Source organism: Cydia splendana, chromosome 8, assembly GCF_910591565.1.
Source record: "Cydia splendana chromosome 8, ilCydSple1.2, whole genome shotgun sequence".
NCBI lineage: Eukaryota > Metazoa > Arthropoda > Insecta > Lepidoptera > Tortricidae > Cydia > Cydia splendana.
Window position 1 is genome coordinate 3,474,103 of NC_085967.1, and position 23,835 is coordinate 3,497,937.

The following is a 23,835-nucleotide window of genomic DNA, read 5'->3' on the forward strand; positions in this document are numbered from 1 at the left end:
CGGTATTTTGGAGTTGAGGGGCGAGTTACAAGCGGTAGCGACCTGTCCATTTTTACAAAAATAAATCTTTAATTCCTAAATGGAAGCTGAAGCTGCTGCATGGATAGTAACGTTACAAATAAATTGACTGGTCCTGAATAATCATTTAATGTAATTTATGACATTTAAGGATTGGATAATGTATAGTATTACTTAACAAGAAAACTTAAATCGCAAGAAAAACATTCGATTATTCGTTTGAATTTTACAGTTTTACTTGAAAATTTCAGTCACATACAGCCATTATTATTATTATTTAGTTAGCCTATTTGCTTAATAAGAACGCTTTACGCCCCGTTAGCGCGTCTACTCAGTTCATTCACCAATAATTGTTACATTTGACGCTACCTATTGCTCAGAGACCCCCATACCTAGCCTCTTTTGAGCCTCGGCGTCTCGCCAGCGCTATGGAAAATGGAGTCATTGCGCCACAGTTGCGCCAACGTTGCGTAAGCAGCGAAGGGCGGCGGCCATAGGTTGGAGTGAAACACGGTGATTCGACCTTTCGTTCCCACCTCTATGGCCGCAGCTCACCACTGTCGCCGTCGCCGCGTAAAGTCGTGGCCAGGGTGGCCTAGGGCCAATAGAGTTGATAATACGCGGATGCTCGTGAGACGCTAGGTCTCTTCGCTCGTCGCTTGCACCTCTCACGCACCCGCGGTGCGGGTTCTGGTTAATTCCGGGTTAATCTCGCCTCATTGTCTCTGAAGGTTCCCACTCGAACCAGTGTTTATGTAATTACATAACAGATAAACATATTTTTCGTTTGACAGCTAGATACAGATAGAGTTTGACAGTAGATTCATTAAACGGAACACTTTACATGTTTAATTTCTCAACATCTTTTCAAATTTTTATGTCATACTGAAGAACATAGTATCAAATGAAAGCTGAATAATATTACCTATTTATTGAAAAACACCATTTATTACATGTTTGTTCTATAAAAATACCTGTTTTCTAAGAATAGACAAAAAAAACTTGAACAATCAGTGATTTTCATTTTTTAAATAATTTCCTTAAGTACGTTGTATAGAGGGTGACTAAAAAATAACTGCATTCCGGTTGGCAGGGAAGTTTCGGGATTATACTGAACAACTTTTCCTATGGGACCAGCCCCGAATGCGCAAAAAAAATTACCCTCCCATAGAAAATGGACCAGACAAAATGTATGAAACAGCCAATTTTTTTTCTCGATTTCGGGTTTGGTCGCATAGTAAAAGTTGCTCAGTATAATCCCAAAACTTCCCTGGCAACGGGAATGCAGTTATTTTTTAGCCACCCTGTATAGGCAATCGAAATAGTCCATAACCTCTAGCCGCCCATACGTCAAACCTTGCCAAGCAAAATGAAATTTTATGTTGTCAACACAAAGTTCAAATTAGAATGGAACAGGAGACCTTTTTATAGGTGTAATGGGACAATGGGACGATGTAGCGGAGAATCGTGGTGCGAGCTCGGATTTGAACTACTGTGCCTATTTATGAGATGCTTAATGAAATGAAAATTTTTATTTCAGGCAACTAGTGGCCCATACATAAATACCTTAAAAACTAGCATACATATTATAAAAATATATTTAAAAAAACTAAATACTACTAATCACATTATGGTTGCGATGCATTACGCAACCGCGCCGTGTCTGGGAGCCGGCCGCGGAACCGCCGAAACTTGACACCCTTCGGCCAAGACTCCTCCTTGGTGAAGGTCGCTAGATGTTCAGTCGGAACGCTCACCACAAACGAATTAAAATTCGCATTGTGTCGAGATTCCAACTTCGCGACCCTCAAGATGAATCCGGTCTTCGCTTTCACATACTTTACGATGTCATCGACCTTCGTAACCACATCATCATCAGCATCGGTCTTCGTTCTTAGCTTCTGCCTGCGACTTCGTCTGCATATCATCATCAATGGGCACTGCATCCCTGACGGATGATTGTTGCAACGCTGTGTCAAGAGCGGTTGAGACGGCCAATGCACTTCCGCATGTCAATACAAGCCTATCGCAACGGCACTTCTTGCCGCATAAGTCGCATGTGTGAATTTGTTGAGCATCTGGATTTGAGACCAAAGGCACCAGCCCGATGACGCCTGTGCCTTTTATGTCTCAGGTTTTCCAGCCACACTTCGTCGTGCTTCTTCACTCCCACGCATAACTGATCGATAAATACTATCCTATGTCAAACTATCTCCATATCAAATTTCACCTAGATCGATCGAGCGAAGCGAAGTCTCCGTTCAGCTTGGGCAAACATGCTTTCGTAAGTCTGTCTGAGTGTCTGGCCGCTCGTCCACAGATCGCAGGTTCAATAATTATAATCTAATACCTTTAAACGAGCAGGCGGCTTAGCACGGTCGCGTTTTTATCCCTTGTCACCATGCCTGTCACGTTCTAACAAGTATGTAAGTGCGAAAGGGACGCGCATAGTGATAGTCGATAAAAATGGAACCGTGCTGAGCCCGCAGTTCTTGTTAATTTATATATATATTTCGAAACGGCTCTAACGGTTTCGATGAAATTTGCTATATGGGGGTTTTCGGGGGCGATAAATCGATCTAGTTAGGTCTTATCTCTGGGAAAACGCGCACTTTCGAGTTTTTATATGTTTTCCGAGCAAAGCTCGGTCTCCCAGATATTATAGAATTATTTTGTCGATTCAGGTTTTGTATTTTTTTCCAAATTGCAGGAGCCATGGGGGTTCACAAGGTCTGCAGCTTAAGGGGCCTACTGATTAACAGTCCGCCGGATGGTATCTGCCTGTCAGTTGTTCGGAACTGTCAACTATTTGTTCTAACTGACAGGCCGATTCCGTCCGGCGGACTGTTAATCAGTGGGCCCCATTAAGGGTTGCACCGACTTGAACAGAAAAAGCGAGGCAGTGAAATTTCACACCAATGCCGACATTGCTACACTTTGTCAATGCAATTGCCTCAGAGTTACCTTGGTCCGACTCTAAGGGCCACTTGCACCATCCCACTAACCCTGGGTTAACCCGTTAACCCAGTGTCAAATTGGGTGTCAAACTGGTAACCATGGTAATTCCAGATTTAACCGGTTAACCCCGGGTTAGTGGGATGGTGCAAGTGGAAGAAAATGATAGAAATCACATTAAGTCCGTACGCGCACAACGCTCGTTCGCTGACACGCTGACAGGGGCAGAGCACGAATTTATCGCGCGCGTGAAAAATGATGCAGCCTTGTTGACAACCCTGGAAATACGGGTAGATTGAGACAGTGCAAGCTATAGGGAAAACATTGTCTTAACAACTACAAATACTCTTTATTGACCAAAGAAAGCAATTTCAAGTAGAGGGAACAACATCGGTATCATCGCTAAAAATAAAATACAAATGAAGGACCTAGGTACTTATGTCAGACATGACATAGATGCAAAGCAAAGGAAGAAGCCTTAAATCCTTTTTATTTGTACCTCTAAGGTATTTTCGTCTAAGACGGATGTTCTTAAGCTTTCCTACTTTCAAAATATTATATTTTTAAGTGTGAATGGGTTAAATTTTTCCCTCCATGTTCGCTAGTACCATAGACAAAACAGCAAGTTCAATATAATAAAAGAAAAACAAACAAATAACGATGGGACTCGTTTCGGGTTAAAATTTAAGAAATTTTACTTCTACACTACCTATATACTGGAAGGAAAGTGCCTTAAAACCTTAAGCTACCTCACACTACCTATATATTTTTTACTCTATGCATTTGTAAAGACGCGTATCTATGGTCAATTGAGAGTTATGTTACAATTATGTATAATCATTATAATAAACACGCTATACAGCCTATAACAATGTCTTATTTTCCGGCCGCGTGATGCAATGCGTGATTGATTAAGTTTGAACAAATCCGTTGCAGATAGCATTAAGCGATCATTAGCTCCCTCTGACATTGACAGCGAGCGATGGTGGCCAAAGCCTTAAAAATGCGCTTTGCTGGCCCCGTCGCTAATGAGGATGTGTTTTCAAGTTTTTCCAGTACGATCTGGATAAAGTCCGTTTCTGAACTTCAAAAACTAAGTAATTACCCGGATGGTTATTAATTTTCTTATTATTAGGTACCTATTAATTACTTTTGACAGAAATTTGCTTTACGACGGGATAGGGACTGGACAAGGAACAGGGGTAGGGTAAATAAAAAAAATGTGCTTTTCAGTGGATTGGTTTTTTGAAGGCGTATTAAAAAAAAATAAGTTATATCGTTTTCTTTTTTTTATTTAAATTTTTTAGTATCATTATTTTACCTACCATCTCAATTAAACTGTAGACCTACTTATAGTTACTTCTGTTGCTAACTGTACTAACTGTTTGGCTGCTACGCACACAAAAAAATCACCTCTCCTACATCGCTCACACCTACGTTTTACTTTTTGCTTGAAACTGCCTCTTCACCAGAAAACGAATAATTTTTTTGAAATTCGAAGGCAACCGAACGCGACAGGCCGTATGTTCCAAACCGTCCGGTAAAAGCAAAAGAAACTGTTCCATAACTCTCTTACCGTTGTAATTCCTTTCAAAGATATATTTTAAAATGGAACATAAGGCTATTGAATCAAGGTTGTTTTTAGAACGGTGCAGTTGATTGATATGTGAGGTTTTGAAAGTAATTGCATGAAACGCCCAGTTAAAAGTCTGTTTAAGCGGCAACGACACTCCACAGGACGGATGGGCGACTCTGTTTTCCTAACGCGTGCCGAGATCATCGCTCATCTCAGAACCAAAACTATAGGTACCTACTTTATTCTTCTTCTTCTTCCTCGGTCCCTCATTGCTGAGGATCGCGACCATGTATGCTACGTCTCCACAGTGCATGTTGCCGCCAACAACCCTCTTCACAACATCAGACCATCTCGTGGGTGCTTTTCCTCGCGCTCGCTTGCCCTCTATTTGGCCCAAGATAATCTGCCTTTCTAGTTCGTGCTTTTTAGACCGCATGATAAATATGACCAAAGAAGCTGAGTGCGCGTTCTTGACATATTGTAGAGAGCCGTGTGGTGATTTTCAGCTTTTCAGAAAACTTTGGTAAGTACCTACTTTATTGGACAAGAGTAGGAAAATTGTATGCATTCTGATTGGACACAATAACGTGGGTTTTCTTTATTTTATAAGATTCAGGTAAGTGAGGAAATAGAACTGTTCCCTCGCTTACGTAAACGTGTGTGTATGTCACAGTAGTAAGTAGCAAATGGCTATATTTATATTTCTGTGTTAATGGCAGTTGGCGAGGCTAAGAATAGTACCTATATTACATATATACATATTTAGGGCAGATATGTAAGAAATGTTTCAGATCACATGTAATAACAAAATTAAATATGTGTTCTGAGGACTTTCTTAATGTACTGTTCGAGATATATAACGCGGAGCCTGAAAGCGGCAACTTCGTTTAGCACAGTGGGCGGAAAGTTGACGCTTTCCGGCCAGAGAGCAGGATTTTTTCTTGACACATTGCTCATTGTCACAGTAGCTTGGTAAGCTATGAAAATGCGTGGAGCCTGTGTAGTGTGGGCGCGTTTGAACGCGGCGTTCCCGCTCACGTTTTTTTTTAAAGTGTACTTCGTATTTGCCAACGGTTTTGAGCCTATGTCCCGGTGGTTTTTCTTTGCGTAAATATTTTAGATGGATTTACGTAGTCAGTGAGGTTGATGGATGTCTGTCAGTGAATAGTTAAAGAGACTTCCTTAGAGATTACCCACTAATGTGCGGTCGGTCGTTGTAAAGTCTCCCAAATTGCGAAATTTCTTCATGGGAAAATTCCGGAATACCTTATAAGGTAAACGCGTTCCTTCACTGAAAAGCAACTGGTAAAGCAAGTGATATTTCATACATACATTTCTAAAAACTAATTAGTACGAGTCGTGATTCGAACCACGACCCTCCAGTTTGAAATCCGGGAGCCTAACCCTGGGGGTTAAGGTTTGCTAAAGTTATGACATGAAATAAATAATCTTTATTTTCAGGCAACTATTGGCCTATAAATAAATAAGGTAAACGTACTAGTGCTCGACATGCTAATGCCCAATAGATGACAACTTGCTGTCACCTCTATTGACAATGACTAAGTTTGAAGATGACATGTACTGGGACCGCGTCGAGCACCAGTACGTTTATACCTTACACGCATTTTACTATTTTCCCATACACATGTTTGGAGATCGAAATTATCCATTTTCATAACAAGTTTTCTTTATTTAGGTACTTACTGTGAAATTTTCCTGAAATTTATGAGAACTTTTCCAACTTTTAGGAAACTTATCGTTACATTTGTATTAATAATAAACATACATCGGGGTTTTCGGAGCGGGAATGTTTTACACTAGCCAAATAACAGGTAAGAACTGTAAAAAACGATACTAATTTAACATTTCTAAGCACATTTGAACCTTACTACCTACGTTTAATTCATAGTTTGGTAATTATTTTACAATAAACAAAGTTATAAATACACGAAATCATTCCCGCTCCGAAAACCCCGATGTATGATAATAAACCCAAAATAGATCTGTACACCACTTTAATATGGTACGAAAATAAGAGTTTGTGCTCATGCTCAACCATCAATACTGCTGTGCCACTTTAATTACCGAATCAAATTATGTAAATTAGCAAAGAAGCTACTAACCAAAGATTGTTTACAAAAAACTCTACGTATTTTTATCGTTTTTCTCCTGGACTGTTAAAATTTTAATTGTATTTTTTCATATGTGTTAAGGAAAATATAGGTGGGGTAAGACTAACATAGTTTATTTTGCTCGGGGCAAGACAAAAAGTATGAGGATTCCATACAAGTGATAGTCTTCCCCACCTTACCTTTACTTAGTCTATATGTGACACAAGACTAGTTCCAATAACCAGTTCAATAAATAAACTATTCCCCTCAAATCTTTATGGGTAATTTGCCAAAATATGAGAACGGGGGTGAAAATGGAACATGCACCGATGAAGGCCGTTCGTTTCGCGATCATTCCGCATAGATTCACCCCCTTCGGAAGTGATGTCGTGATATTTTAGCCAAGACTGCCTCCGAAAGATTCCGCATTATACCTAGGACGTTTGCAGAGGCTCGCACGGGTCAAACACATTTTAGAAAAAGGTCACTTCAGAGGACGTTACAATAAAAATTAACGGCTCTGTACGGATATGATGGTCGTTCTTGTCTACCTGACAGCATGATAAAACGGTGTCCGTCACTTTTTATCCCACGTGTTAAAAAGTGACAGCTATTTTATCACGTGGATAAAGATGGATAAAGCCATCCATAATACGCCGGCTGGTGGTCTTAAAGTAGGCATGCTGAAAATGTCTCACGCCTGTAAGGGTGCAGTGTAAAAAATACGGCCTCCCCTATTAACGGCATATGTTTATGTTTACTCTTTTGTTGATATTTGTAGTTTAACTACATGAGTAACTGTCATACGTGGATGTTATTGAAATGAACTAGTGGCTTTTTCATACTAAATTTCTATGGGAGTGACAATGACTATAGTGATTGCAAGTTTTCTTTTATGTGCCATCTAGTAGAGGAGTATCATTGTGTATCTACCCTTCTTTAATGCTAAAAGAAGGGCCTAAGTGACATATTTTTAATATTAACATACTCCTTTTTGGGAGAGTATATTGGTATTGTTTATGCATTGGCGCCAGGATTCTTGGCGGGAGATTGTTAGGACATTATAATAATTGTCAAATATTTAAAGGAATCAAGGTATTGGCTATGAAAAATGAGGGAAAGATGGAAATAACTGATATAAATGTTGATTATGCCTTATGGCATTAAGTCCGCCTTTTGTACTATAAGGTTTTTCTTTTGTGCAATAAAGATTAAATAAATAAATAAATAAATTATTGTACATTCTCCTGCTACAACATCTGAGAAATTCATTTAACATCAATAGATTTACAATTAATTCTATAGGTGTACAAGAATTATTAAGAAGTTATTATAGTACCTAATACTGACATAATAGGTACACTTACTTAGTTTATATTTCTTGGGTATTTTTGCAGTGGCACCTGATTGACTACCGTACCCTACGTTGCCCTTTTGCGTGATAACTGCATACGTAGGTATAATATTTTTCCTTTGGGGATTTCAAGATGAAAAAATATACGAACAAACAATCCCATTTGTCTTCTGAGTACAAAAAATACAGTCCGACTCATTTGACTAATGCCCGATAATGAATGCGCAATCAAAATCACTTTTCCGCATCCTTAGAGTGCAGTTTGGTATGATTAAATCACAGTCGAGTTCAGTTTGGTGTGATTTAATCATGATTAATGTGGTGGGGTGTCTTTGTCTGAAAGAACTCTTTCGGAAAACTTTGATGTATTGTCAGATTACTGTGTTATTTGATAATAGGGAAATCGTGTGAGAAATGAAATCGTTAGGATCAAGGTGACTTCCTCAACAATTTATTTTTTGTCAGAGATAAGCAACTGTTTGGTAGCTAATACTAATGATGAAAGAAGTCACTTCAAGTACTTTTAGGTTAAGAACCACTGGTCTAGGATAAATTAATAGCATGTCTTTAGTTTGGGGTACTTACTGTAGGATAGCGGTGGTGGCCGAGTGGATATGACGTCCGACTTTCAATCCGGAGGTCGCGGGTTCAAATCCTGGCTCGTACCAATGAGTTTTTCGGAACTTATGTACGAAATATCATTTGATATTTACCACTAGCTTTTCGGTGAAGGAAAACATCGTGAGGAAACCTGCATACATCTGCGAAGAAATTCAAAGGTGTATGTGAAGTCCCCAATCCGCATTGGGCTAGCGTGGGGACTATAGCCCAAGCCCTCTCGCGTATGAGAGGAGGCCTGTGCCCAGCAGTGGGACGTATATAGGCTGAAATGATGATGACTGTAGGATTAAGTTTGGTTCATAGAGTTTAGTGTGTAGCTACACGATATAACTTCCTCCTTTTTTGAATATGAGCTCATTTAAAGATGGCTTTGTTAACAATTTTTAAATGTATTCATGCCTTTAGATATTTAGTCACGTTCAATAAGTTTTTGCATTTGATTAGAGCGCAGATACAACCAATTGCTTGAACACAAACGTTAGGCGCTTTCTAAAAACTAGCTGTAAACTAATTCTCAGATAGGATACGATAAAATGATAATCTTTAACGCAAAAAATTACAACGATAAGGGAAACTCTTAGAGCATTTAATAACTGGAGTCGCCTTTAAGAGCTTACCCCTCTGCCGAAAAACTTGCACAATTGTGCAAACTTTTGTATGGACTGACATGGCTAATTGTACGTTACGTACAAATAGCAATACATTTGACGTCCCCTCCCCCTGCAAAAATCGGCAGACTGTTTCGTACAGAAAATGACAGCCATGACGTCTCCAGTTACTAAATGCTCTAAGGGAAAACTTAATAAACCAAGAGTAATTGATGTTAATATTTTTTAAGTACTTACCTACCTATTTTGCGGTGAACGTCAGTTTGAGGTACATACTGTATCAAAATTAGCGAATCAGAATACGCGTCAAAATTATCTGCCATTCTCAGCTATACTTACCAAATGAGATATGTACCTACACCTACTTACCTATTTGTACAATAATTAAATTGAAGCGACACGTTTGAATGCAGTTTGCGTTATATCGGGTGGAACGAAGGACTTTTATGCAAACGGGGAATTGTTTAGGCTACGTTCTTTATTAGGTATTCACTTATTAATCACGTTAATATTTCTAACCATTAGTGAGAAAAAGTGTGCATGTTTCAACCCTAGCAAGTAGATCCGAGCATCTAAAGTCAAGTTAATGACATGTGTCATTCATTCATTCATTCAAAATGATTCAAAATATTTCATTTTAGTGATTTTGTTTTACTTTTTAATCCAGCTTTACGATTATTACCTACTCGATTGTCACTTAGGTATCACTACCCTTTCAGCTCAGTCTCTAGAAATGTTCCATCCTGTATATATCTCTATATGGAAAAGTAATCCAGGGTGGCAGATAGTTTAGGCGCGTTATTTCACCCGCTACCATTGACGCTTTATACTGTGACAAAGCTTTTAAGCATGTATACGTATACCAAATAAAGGTAGCATTATAAATGACAATATATTATCTCGTAAATGAAAGCGCGCATATTTCAACCGTGGAACAACAGAGGGCGCCGGGGTCGCATTTCCGGTTAATGGCGCTGGATATACGACGTCACATCCGGTGGGCGCTGGACAAGTAATGGCGAAGCCTATTTGTATAAGGCATCTTTCAAAACAGTGTAAATTTCGTTTTATGTTGATAATTTGATAGTATGATAATTATTAGGCACTAGCGTTAGTCAAAGATCCCATGTCTTTGACATTTTAACATTTTTTCTAAAAGTTTGATCCAAAATCGTTTTCGTAAAATATTTATCGAACTTGCTCACAGACTTTCACGAGAATCGATTGAGATAATATACGACTTATTGTAGTGTTAAATATCATGCTGCGCTTTAAAGGCTGTGTTAAGCGAGACATGTCTGCATTTGAAATCGACCATCATGCCTGAGAAGCCTTAGCTGAAGACCGTGATGGATGGCGCAAGCGTGTCGTGGAGGGGTGAAGGCTATGCGACCAAGCCTGGTTTAATACTTTAGCAGAGTGTCGCAGAAAGCAAACCGGGACTGGAACCTCAGGTGGCATAGCTTTCTCTGCCAAAAATGTGGGAGGTCGTGCCGTCACGCATCGGCCTCCACAGTCACCAAACCCGTTGTCTAAACAGGAATGCAAAAATCGTCTGCAATAGACGGAAAGGCCTGTGATGTTGAAGATGAAATATCATGCTTGTATTTAGTACCGAAACAATGCCGATTTTTGTTTATTTTTATTTGCAATGAGCAAATTTTCTTGTCTACTGGTGATATTATTATCGCAATGATAATCGTAAACATACCATACTATAATATCACTTGTCGTAGTTTACGAGTACCTAGGTATATTTAACCTTAAAAACCGGCCAAGTGCGAGTCGGACTCGCACACGAAGGGTTCCGTACCATTATCTATAAAAACGGTCACCCATCCAAGTACTGACCCCGCCCGACGTTGCTTAACTTCGGTCAAAAATCACGTTTGTTGTATGGGAGCCCCACTAAAATCTTTATTTTATTCTGTTTTTAGTATTTGTTAATTGTTATAGCGGCAACAGAGATACAGCCTGGTGACAGACGGACGGACGGACGGACAGCGGAGTCTTAGTAATAGGGTCCCGTTTTACCCTTTGGGTACGGAACCCTAAAAAAGAGGTCAACCTTGCGCATTTTAATATGAAAGAGGCTAAAACAATAAATCGGCGAATAAATGCAGCCAGGACATTAAGCCAGGGAATGGCCTTTCAAACTCCTAATTATGGCCCAGTCGTTAATTTTGAGATCAAGAAAATTCGCGTAAGTTACTGCTTTGGGGGGAGAAAATTACAGTAGAACCAATTTTAATGGGACTGGACTATTGAGGCCTAGGCTCTTTTCTAGGTAATGCAGGGATGCCTAAGTGGATTTTTCATGAAGATTTGTTATTCAATCATATGTACAATTTCTTTTTTCTAATTTTAAAATGAATTACAGCACAATTGCGTACTTGCCGTTCAACGGATTGTGTATAATTGTTGTTGGTTGCTGTCGGCGGTCGTTATTTCCTTTCGTCGCCGATCTTAGAATTTCAGAGGCAGTCGGCCGTCCGTGACGTCACTTTGGAAAAACGGCTGAATTTTACGACATCACTTTTTACACAATATGGGCAATAAATAAGTAAGAATTGAAATTAAATGTATAATCAATTTAATTATATTTACTTTTCCATACCTACTGTTTTTTTGCGTTTTATGCTTTTCGCCCAGGGAGAAACAATAAAAAAACAAAATGGCGTCTTTTAATGAGCAATTTTGTGAGTAAACGGGCTCAATGGTGAACGCTCTGTGTTTTCTTTTCTTAGCTTTTCTTTAAGTTAGCGTTTTTTACTGCGATCCTGGTTGATGTTAAAGTCCCGCCAATAAGACTTAACAATGTTAGTTATTTTTTATTCCACACGGCTTAATATATAACTATTTATTTATTTTTAATACAATAACTAATTTAAAATAAATGAATAGATTTTTTTAACAAGCGAACGATGCTATTAAGCTTAGAATAAATTTTAAAGTGGAAAAATTACTGCCTTGAGTGAGACTTGAACTCGCGGCCTCCGAATCGATACTCCAGCGCCCTGCCAACTGAGCCACAAGACCCTAGCGACATCTACCATTAGAGCGTTACACTTACCTAAGCCAAGGCAGTCATTTTTCCACTTTTAAATTTATTCTGAGCTTAAATGAACAGACGTTCATAATTATGAAGTTAAGTTAGAAATAATGTTCACTAAAATGAGTCCCACCGGGTTTCTTGCGGTATCTTCTCGGGGCTGTAGTGTAGTTTAGAACCTGTGGTAGTTTTTGACATTCATAACTGTATATGCCAAGATTTTGATTTTCATTTTGATTGTTTCAGGAACTGCTGGAAAGGCGGATTAAACAGCTGGAGGGCCAGCTGGAAGAGGAAAAGTCGCGGACGCAGCGCGAACGGATGACCGTCACCAAGCTCCAGAATAAACTTATCAAGGTACGTGCTAGAATCTTTTAAAAATTTCATCGTAACCAAGGCTCGGAACCGGTTTTTTCTTCATACAAAAAATACCGGTATTATTACGTTATTTTTCGTTCTTTGGTTTATTATTTCATTTCTGATGGGTCAATCTAATGATAGGAAGTCGTTACCTACATGATTCAGTCCTACGGAAAGAGCATAAAACTATTAAAAATATTGGGCTATTTTGGGATTTAAAAAAAACCGGTTCCGAGCCCTGGTCGTAACTTTGTTAAGTACATTTAATATATCATGAGTATTGACAATAATACTGAGTGTACGCCGCGACGCCATACGTGGCGTATTTGATTTCGTACGTGAGTTACCCCATTTGGTGTTTATTTTAACTTACCGTTCATTATTTTTGATGCCTAAGCACAGAATAAATAATTGGCCTAAGTAAGGCGCTTATTCGCCGAAATCGGGTAAGTTTTGCCCTCATCATCCACGATTAAAGGATCCAATAGGTTCTCTCTAACAGGATGCGCCTACGATTCCTGACTGAATTCCCAAAAATCCTTAGGTACCTACTCATTACATTACAAAATAAAAGAAACATTGATATTCCAATTATAGCTTGAAAATTAACAGGTTCTATTATAATATTTTTACAAATGTTTTTTAATTAATTAAGTATTTTGCGTATCACAACTGCTCCTGCAATCAATTAATTTTATAAATTCCATGTTTTACGAATTGAAATTGATTTACACCGAAAACGTGCTCAAATTCCGTCTATTTCCCAATAATAATAGCAACTAAGCACGTTCAAAATGCTATTTAACTTCTCTGAAATAGGGTTTAAATTTCAAAAGCTATGTAAAATTAACCTGTCACCTAGTTTACAGGATATTGTCATTGATGGAAGGGTTAAAACGAAGCCCGAAGGTTTTGATTGAATTTTTCGTTTGCCCCACTGGATCTTGGGGGAATAATCTTTAGTTAAATATTACCTCGGAGATTGAAACAATTATAAGGAGGCTTCACAATGGCTGTTTTATTTCTATGGATACCTGCTTCGTTAAGGCGAAGTAGTGCATTGGAAAACCGAGGACTGTTTTTAACTTATTTACTTTTGCATTAATGAACGACAAAAGCACCAGAGAAGGAGTTGGACAAATTGAATTTTCGGGAGTAGACAATAGATTTCCAAATTTTAATTTCATGCCTTAAATTATATAACAAAATATAAAGCTGTTATTGGGGGTATAAAGAGTGGCCGTATTGAGTGATAAGTAATTAAATTACTTTGTCAATGACCAATGTATGCCTATCATAGTCACGCCGTAAAAAAAGCTATCTGTTGGTAACGTTTTTAAACAGTGCTCGTTATATTTTTATAATAATAACTGATTGAGTCGATGAAGATTCCAAAATTACAAAATCAAAACCACGTGACATGGTCTTGAAAATTTCCTAAATGTTCTTAAAAATATAAACTTTTCGACAATTTAGCAAACTTCCTGCAACTTACACATATGTAGACAATTAGAATCTACAACAAAAAATAAACTTAAGTAATAAGCTAAAACTCAGTCTTGGCCTTAACAGATGTCAATATTTGGCTTCTGTTAATTAAGCTCCCCCGCGAAGGTTTAATCGGACCCTGAAACAGACGAATTGCCGACATACCTCCGACAATTTATAGGATCTTGGGGTAACTATATATTTATAACAATACATATAAATATAATCAGAAATTGTACATAAGGGTCATACAATTTTAAAGTATGCTTAACTCTTCGAGCAACACCGGCTTCCGACACTTCGGAAGGGAGGAGCCCAAGTGATATCTTGCCGTAGGTACTAATCGTTCTGCCATTTATTGCGGGGGGAAACCTGCACACAGTCGCACTTCTTACTCACTACATACAAAATCCAATCTGTAATGATGACACAAATACATAGAAAATGACACACGTCATAGACAAATCTTGCACACCTCGATCTCTTTATTGTGTACGGATGAGTCACAACACGCACCGCGCTAATTGCATGCACAGTTGATCTTGTACCTCGGGAGAGGGGAAATAATGCGAATGCTGACTCTTAATACGTGTTGCTCGAAGGTTTAACTCGTTCCCGTCTTTGTTCTTCGTTCGCGTTGCATACAACCTCCTTCTGTGAAAATACGTATGGTATTTTAGTACCTATGCCTTACCGCATTTACCTACTATAGGTAGCAAAATTTACAGATTATTAACAAGTATTTATCTATAAAGTTTGCTAGTTAAAATAAGACTGACACAAACAAATTCATGAAAGAAGTGTCGGTCCGACTAATATTTAGGTGTCTCAGGGGACCACAGAGCCGGCTCTTTCTTTGCCCAGCGTTTAAGTTTGGCGGTGCAAAGGGGCAACGCCGCCTGATCCTTGGCACCATTCCAGAGGCACCACTTTGGTGAGCTGGGTTAGTTTAGAATAATTTACTTGTGTCTATGGATAACCATAATTAATTTAAAATTAAATTAAACTCTCGAAACATGTTTCAAGTTACACCACAGTGTAATGGATGCCAATAATCGTCATAAAATATCGAATGCCTTCCCGCGCAATCAATGTTCAATTAAAAGGGTTCGTGAAATTCAACACATTTTCCACCGAGCACCCCAAAAACGAAATAATCCGACCTGCCATGTATTGGCCTAAGAGTCGATTCGACTTGTGCAAGTAACAGATGGTGACATGGATAAATGGAAACGTTAGCAATTTGTCAGGTTGTGTTAGGTTGAGCTAGTCATCTTAAAACCGTTAAAGAAATTCAGCGACGACCGGCTTTGTATTACGAGTATTTTAGTCTTCTACAGAAATGATGACATGATTCTCATAGTTGTCCGTTTAGTTGATGACAGTAGCATTCCTAAAAAAAATATTGGGTTTAGGTTGCAAAACCGGGCCGCGGGCTCTTTTAAAATGCAGCCGGGCAAGCGGAGCAGGAACACAGCCATGATGATGCACAAGAGTTCCTTGGGGACCGATACGACCTTCCAGAAAAGAGCGTGCTATGGATAAGATGGGATTTTAAATTCCGGCAGCGCACTTCCAACTCCTCTTGTGTAGGTGTCTATGTCTATACTGTCTATGGGTCTAATTGCTTACCATCGGGCGATTTTTTTCTCCTCCTATAGTCATCATATAAAAACAAAAGGGTATGCACTGCCATAATGGCGACACCCCGATTTTCCTCTCTCTTTCAATTCTCAAGCTCCGTGCTCCTCTTTTTTCCTTGGCAGCTGCACGCACAGTACGAAGTACGAACGATCGTTATACTCGTATGGTGAGCGTGTCACAAAGTTGTCAATGTCACGATATTTTTAAACATTTTAGAATTGAACCCATGAGCCTGCGAATACACCTGCCAAAAAACAATGCGGAATGCAGACCGGCTGGTATTTTTGCTCCGAGTATTTTCGCTTCATATGAGTTCTGCTATTGAAGATAAACCTATGGTTCTCTAGGGGTACCTAGTTTAATAATCATGTTAGATCGACACTCCAGTTTATTACTCGCAGATCAATTGAATACTAATGAAATTGGTAACAATTTCCACGTTTGGAGGTAATTTTACCGAACTGTCATTGATTCATAACTTTGTCTCTTGGATTGTTTGTGGTATGCTATCGGTCATTACTGATTACCAATCCTGCAGTCTCTGGTCTTATCGGGCGGCCTGCCGTCCTAGACCAATAACGTCAACACACACATAAGCGATTATTGCCTGCAGGCAATGGCCTGCTGCCACCTCTGCGACTACACACTAGCAGTTGAGAGTCGTCAGTTTTCGCCCCAAGACCACAGACTGTCCGGCCGATATCTGTCGGCACTGACCAGAATCGTCAAGCGGCCACACACTATCAGTTCGTGTAAGCCGTCAGGCCGAAACCTGAACGAGAACTGTTTGTGTGTGGCCTTTTGCGATTAACTGATAGGCTGATATCGTCCGGCGGACTGGTAATCAGTGGGCCTCTTAACAACGTGTTTTTCAATAAGTCGCATTATCTTAGATCTATCACAGGTGCACGCGTGGAGCATTTGTAGACTTCTAGAGAAAAAAAAAACAACGGGTTGCACTCCGGGAGTGCCGACAGTCCAAAATGTTTGCAGCACTATGTATAATTGACCCATCTTCCTTTCTATTGAAAAACTTTAGTTCCGAAATTGCTGGCCAGTGAACTTAAATTTGTAGCGTTAATTGTTTAAAATTCGAATAGAAATTGTTAAGTTACCTTGCAGACCTCGCATCTAAATATATTTGGTCATGATATTTTGAGTTTTATTCACCACTACTAGAGTTCACTTTTATTAGCGATTTCATCAAGATGAGACTTTATTGAATTATTGAATTATATTGGAGTGATATAAAGTTAGAATGTAACTGTGAGATCCTCGTATTTCAGCCCGTACAAGATTAGAACATTGAGCTATATTGCTTAATATAAAAGTCCAGTTTTAAATAATTGACCTGATTATGATACGTTATGACTAAAGTTCTTTGGTGAATAACATTGTCCGTCACACATGACATAAGTCACGCAAGCGCCCTGCGCCGCCTACATCAAACAGCCGGCTCAGGCATACATTTTCGCCGTGCGGTAGAAAGAGAGGAGAGACGCCTTCGCGTTACGCGTTACGCTGTCCCGAGTTTATCATTTTTTCCCCACCTCAAAAAGTGCTCAGCGCCGCTAAAGAAGTTTTCACTTCAAAAATCTCATCTCTAGCATAGATTTTCATGAATTCCATAAAGTAAGGTCTAGTGTTTTTTTTTCTCCATTTAATACAAAAGTGACAGCAAAGCACACAGTTTGCTTGACAACGATTTCGTCCAGTCTGTCGTTTGAACCCAGAGCCAGAAAAAAACATACCTATGCTTGTTTGCCACCGACGTGGTAAGTATTAAAAAAATTTGGAGTAAACAGTCTAGTACCTGTCGTTTCTCTTCTGAAACTCGCGATTTCCATAGTGTTGTTTTTCCACTATTTGTGCAAAACCAGGACACAACTTCACACAATGCGTCATTTATCCCTATCCCGACACACCCCTGGGGGAATACCCTCGATTGCCGCGTAAAATTGATTGGTCTTCTTTTTGCGTCTGTCTATTACTCTGGTGGAATTTGTCTGCATATTTCCTCTGTGATTTGTGTTTGCTTTGTTGTGCTTTAATTAGACGAGGTAATTTAGCGCGTTTATTGGCTGATGCTGACATTGTTGGGATTTTTGGAAGATACTTTGTTTCAACTTGTGTTTGTAGCTGGGAAGCTGTGTTGGTTGAGACGGTTCTGAATTTGTCCCTTGACCTATCGCCAACTTTTAGTTATAGGTACATATCTACCAATGAAGAAACGCGAAGTTGCCCGCACTTTGACATCACTGGACTTGCAGGCGTCCATAAGCCGCTGTGTTCATTTCGGCCGGGTCTTTTATCCTCAAATAGCTTGTTAAACCCATATGATTAAGAGAATCATAATTAGGAAAAATGAGCGTTTGGACAAATGATCATTATGGCAAAAATAAGAAAAAAATAGGAAACGATATAGATCCAGGCGGGCCCCATCGACTTATTGGCGACTGTCATGATATAAAAAATAATTAAAAACGGGTTTTTAATAAATGGTTTAACTATATATTTTTTATTAAATCGAAAGATTTATTGCATGCCACACAGCAGCAACAACATCGTTCGATGATTATGTTATTTGAGCACTTAGTTTTATACGGTCAATGTATCGGATTTTGTCTTCATTTAGCCTTTGTTAGCTTTCTTATTTGCATACTTACTTTGCAATTTGCATGTTAATACATCACTTTCAGTATTCCAGCATACAGTACAGACAACATGCCTTCTTTAAACACTTAGTACCTGTAAAAAACAGGAAACATTACTGTCTCATAAGTAAATGATTTTTTTTCGTTATTTTGTTGATAGAATGACAATAAAATGTCTAAGAGGACAGTTCATATATTATAGCAAAACCAAACCTGAATTGCTCAAGAAATCATAACAAATACTGTCCGTTTGTAGCTGAAATTCAAACATAGACCGTCAACTGCATCGTTAATACGGTCACTTGTACGAAAGAGCTTATAACCGCCCGTCTGTCCGCAACTGACGCATCTTCTTGTCTCAATGTCCGGCTACGCGATTCACAAAGTCTTCTGTCTTCAGCCGCCTAGCCTAGTCGATAGTTAGCCTACGAAGAAGGAGGTCCCGGGTTCAAATATGAGTACTGATATTTGTTCCTGAGTTATGAAAGTTTCTGTGCATTTAAGTATTTGTCTTTATCTGACGTATTCAACGATATGACGTATGATTCGATAAGGTTGATTTCAAATTGAAGCTATATGGAAATAGCGCCTTATTGACAACCGACAGTTAATAAGTACCCTTTTGGTTGATAATGCCACATATCGTCATCTAGCACCCACAACAGAGCCAGGTCTAAGATTGTTCGTTGTTGTCGTCGTGTTGTTGATCGTCTTGTGTAAGATTGTCGCATAATATTTCTTTATTTATTTATTTCTCATCTTAAGTTAGGTTATTTATAATATGAATATAAAAGTAAAATATAAAAACACTTACAATACTTACAATAAAAATGAATAAAAACACATTATAAAAAACCTAACCTAGGGTGCCGCCAGCAGCGGGGCAAGGCCCAAGCTACCGGTGGTCAGGGCTGCAGAGAGAGGAACCGGCAGACTATCCGCGCCGTGTCCAAGATCACCGCCTTCTGCATCTGACCCTTGATCCAATCACCTAGCGAGAGTCTCTCAAGGTGTTGGTCGAGACTCTTCGCTATTAGACCGTTTACTGAAACGACTATCGGGACAATGATCGTCGAATCAATATTTATTATTATATAGGTAAGAAATACATAAAATAGACAATAGAGGAATATAATTATAAGTATATGAGATTTAATCGAAGCTCAATTTTATACTGGTTTTTCATAGTGTATAGTTTGCGAACACTCTGTTTGCCGAGACGGACCCGCCGGCAACTTGCACCAACTCTAATGAAACTCCGAACTAAAATACTGCATTCTCAATTTAAAACGATTTCCTTTAATAGGGTAAACGTGCCTGTTACTACCTTCTGTATGAAAACCTCAACTATTCTCAATATAAAACGATTGCCGTTTGCAGTGTAAGCATGCCTGTTACTGCCTTCTGCGGAATGGAAATGCAGGCGGAATGCTCTTGTATTTTAGTTTTATAGTTGCCTGTTTGATCGAGTGAGCAGTTGAAGTGGTTTGAAATGGTTATTAATCATTTATTGGTCTTGGTGTCTGAACGGCAGTCTTGAAGAATTAACGATCACATAGATACCTAGATAATTAGGACGACTATAGTGGATTTTAAAAATTTACATCGTCGTGTGTGTTTTAAAAATGTCACCCAATATGCAAATAAATATCGAGAGATTAAATAAAAAAATTATATTGCGTAGCAATAAGCAACATGGCGTAGTAATATTGGCAATGGGGTCATGAAAAGGATCTAAGTGTGCATTTTACTAAAAATCTAAATTTATAAACTTACAAACCAGAAGTAGGAATATCCGAATGACAGACTCTGAATACTCAAATATATCTGTTGTAGATGTATGTAGTTGTAGTTGAAGAAGCATAAATGATGACTCACGTTAGACCGGGCCGTGTCCGGCCCGGAGCTTCCGGCGCATCGTTTTCTATGGAAAGCATCACGTGATCTCCTGTCATGTCATAGAAAAGTAAGTTCCGGAAGCTCCGGCCCGGACACGGCCCGGTCTAAAGGGGCCCACTGATTAACAGTCCGCCGGACGGTATCGGCCTGTCAGTTAGAACAAAACTTTGACAGTTCCGAACAACTGACAGGCCGATACCGTCCGGCGGACTGTTAATCAGTGGGCCCCTTAACGCGAATCATATGAAATTCCCAAATAAGTAAAATTTTCATCTCTTAGACATAATGTTTCTTAAAGCATCATAATAAGTAGTTTCTGGATCACATTATGTGACCTCGCCCACGCACACACTATATGAAATATAGTTGTCATTCTCATATAAGCCTTAATTTCATACCTGCCTTTAATTACCAAACATCCCCAGACACCACTAAACCATAATCTTGACAAAGAACAGTAGGGCAATAATCGTTACGCATCCAACTAATCAAACTTGGGGGATTCAATTACACGCGGCGCCATCAGATGACCCTTATTACTGAGACAAGATCTTTACTGTCCCTACTGGGTATGGTTTATTGTGAGAAACGCGGCGTTTATTTTGAGCGTTTTTTAAAAGATTACCGCCGTTAGGGTGCACACGATAAGCCATTTTTTTCTCTTCTGGGTCTGATAAAAGCTTTAAAACTTGGGTTGTAAAACAATAACATAAATAAATACATAATTGTATTATATACTCTATATACGAACTTCTCATACTTGCTTTGTTGAATTTGTCAATGCTTTTAATCGCCATCAAATACTGTAGAAATTTATAAATACAACATATTTATATTTACTTGAAACAGCTAGATTTCATGTAATGACTTGTACATATGAATTACGTCTCTATATATGTATATAAATAAATATAAAGTATGACAAAGTATACCGGAAAATTAGACTGTTGTTAGTCAGAAGGATGAACAATACTTTTGTGTCGGGAGTGATGCGGGGTGGGTTGTTCGAATAGTTTTAGTATAGGTTTTTATAGGTTAGTTTTAGTTGTATTTATTGTTGAGTTTATTTCTTAAATTGTTCTTAGATATTTATTAATGATTGTATTTTTTTGTCAAAAAATATTAATAAAAAGTAATATAATATTTTTTTTTTCTCTTGACTAAAATTGAGACACTGATAATTCGGCACGTAAAAACCTCCCGTTTATCCAGTAAGTGCGTCACAAATGAGTTCCTTGTCTTGTGATCTTAGTCACGGTTCGTGCCCTTATGTAATTGTTTCTTATTCAAATCGAACGTTAAACAATAGTTAATGAATATTGAAGCCGTTCGCATTCGGTAATAAAAGGGTCAGTTATAAACCCAACATGTTGTTTAGACTAAGCGAATCGGTAACTATAGGTACGTTAAAATACAAAGGTAAAATATTATGAGACTTATAGTGTCTTATTTGTAAGTGTTTTTTTGATGACAACATACAGGTTTCTTTTGTTATCACTGACCGAACTCTGGAGGGTGAATATGTAAGTCATACTGAACAACTTTTACTATGGGGCCAACCCCGAAATCGCGAAAGAATCACAATAATTTTATAACCTATAATAAATCAAATTCCTACGGCGCGATTCGAAAAATGAATTAGAGATTCACTAGATATGAAATAGTAAAGATATGTGACGTTCCACGGCCGTAATTCATTTCCCGAATCGCGCCGCTACTATGTGCAAGACGCATAAGAAGATACTCATGTCCAAAGTAAATCACCTTAGCGCATAATGTTTGGCCTTATGTTTGACTGGGAGACTTGATCGCGGCTTTAAGTACCTACATCTTTAGTGGGTCCGCATATGTTTTGTTTTAATAGTCACAAATAAATATTATTATGGGCAGTGCAGTAGAGTGCCACTTAAAAAACGTATGAAATAAAATATATCATTCGGTAATTCGGTATATCATCCCAATATGGTTAGCCAGTTAGGTATAGATACAACTGAAACATGCCACACTGAACGCTTAACCCAAAACTGCCAAAAAAGGGATCTTAGAAAACAGGTGTCGAAGCCGGGCGGTCCATACATATGTTTACACTCCGACATCTTTGATGTGCGGATACGGACAGATGGGCTTTATGGTGCGATAATGGCGCTTGTAACAACATGCTTGACAATACTAGGTTTACTCACTTTTTAAGTTATTTTGTCATGCGAGTTTTCCACGGCTTGAGGAAACCCGTAGGTAAACACGTACAAATTAAAGTCCACAAAATAACTAGAAATACCATTGCAGAGTGCTTGTTTCCACTGGATTAAAAAGTTAACAATCGGTGCACTTGATTATTTCCAACAGTTTCAGGCACCGTCAGGGGAGAAAAACCGGACAAGTGCGAGTCGGAATTGCCCACTGAGGATTTCGTACGAGGTAGTATTTGTTGTTATAGCGGCAACAGAAATACATCATATGTAAAAATTTCAACTGTCTAACTATCACGGTTCATGAGATACAGCCTGGTGACAGACAGACAGACGGACAGTGGAGTCTTATAAATAGGGTTGTAACGGGTCTCCCCTATATACTTGTTTAAACCCCACTTAATACACTCCTTAATCAGAAAATTACCTGTGTCTACAATAAAACTAACTTGGCCATAAGAAAAATTGTGATCGTCTAGTTAATGGTAGGACTCCTAAGTTATGTGTAATAATCCAGAATCTTTTTACATTAGAAGGATTAGTTAGCCTGTTAAAAATACCTAGAACTATTTTATAGAGAAAAGTACATGGAAGAATTTATGTATTTAAATTGATTGATGCTAATGTAGTGATAAGTAAATGATGGTAGAATTTAATATGATCTCAAAAGTGAGTAAAAAAGTACACAATATAAAATAAGATATGAATAATAGTTTTTTATATAATTAGGGTAATGTCTCCTACCCACTGGAACCTTGTTATAGGTATATATATCATCTATATCATTTCTCCAGCTGAAGCGTTTGAGTAATTGGAGTTGTCGGACTCAATTTTTATATTCTTAAAAATTGAGTAATGGTTCCTTAGAACATTTATGAGAGGGATTCTATAGCAGTGTCATAACACTTGTAAGCACTAATTATAAGTACTACAAATAAGAAATTTAAATAAGGAACATTTGATCCCTGAAATATTTTTTTGAATTGTGGGATATTTTTATTACAACCACTCCAATCTTTCTCGTCAGGATGAAGACGGCTTCGTATCCTAATTTCGTTCTAGCAAGGAAAGCGGACCTCCTTCAGGATAATCCAAATTGGACCTTTATCATACAGTCATCTTTTAATACTAATCAAATCCACTCTATAGAGTATAATTTCGTCAAATGGCACGTCCTTAGACTCAAATACCCTCAAATAAAAATAATGTTAGTCCAGCCTTAGCCTTAATGTAGATATTCAAACTTCCAGACTATAAAATTCCACAGGCATGTAATGATACCACATTCCAAGTTTAGCGGATCACT

The 23,835-nt window shown here is 38.5% G+C and overlaps 1 protein-coding gene across 4 annotated transcripts in view; it reads left to right on the plus strand.

Annotated features, from left to right (window-relative positions):
- LOC134792698 (uncharacterized) overlaps positions 1 to 23,835 on the plus strand; it is a 603,576-nt gene that overhangs the window by 180,078 nt on the left and 399,663 nt on the right. For all 4 annotated transcript variants that reach the window (XM_063763987.1, XM_063763986.1, XM_063763989.1 and 1 more), the window contains exon 3: positions 12,542 to 12,652. In XM_063763987.1, coding sequence (XP_063620057.1) covers positions 12,542 to 12,652 — 111 coding nt within the window. The remainder of the gene's footprint in view (positions 1 to 12,541; positions 12,653 to 23,835) is intronic.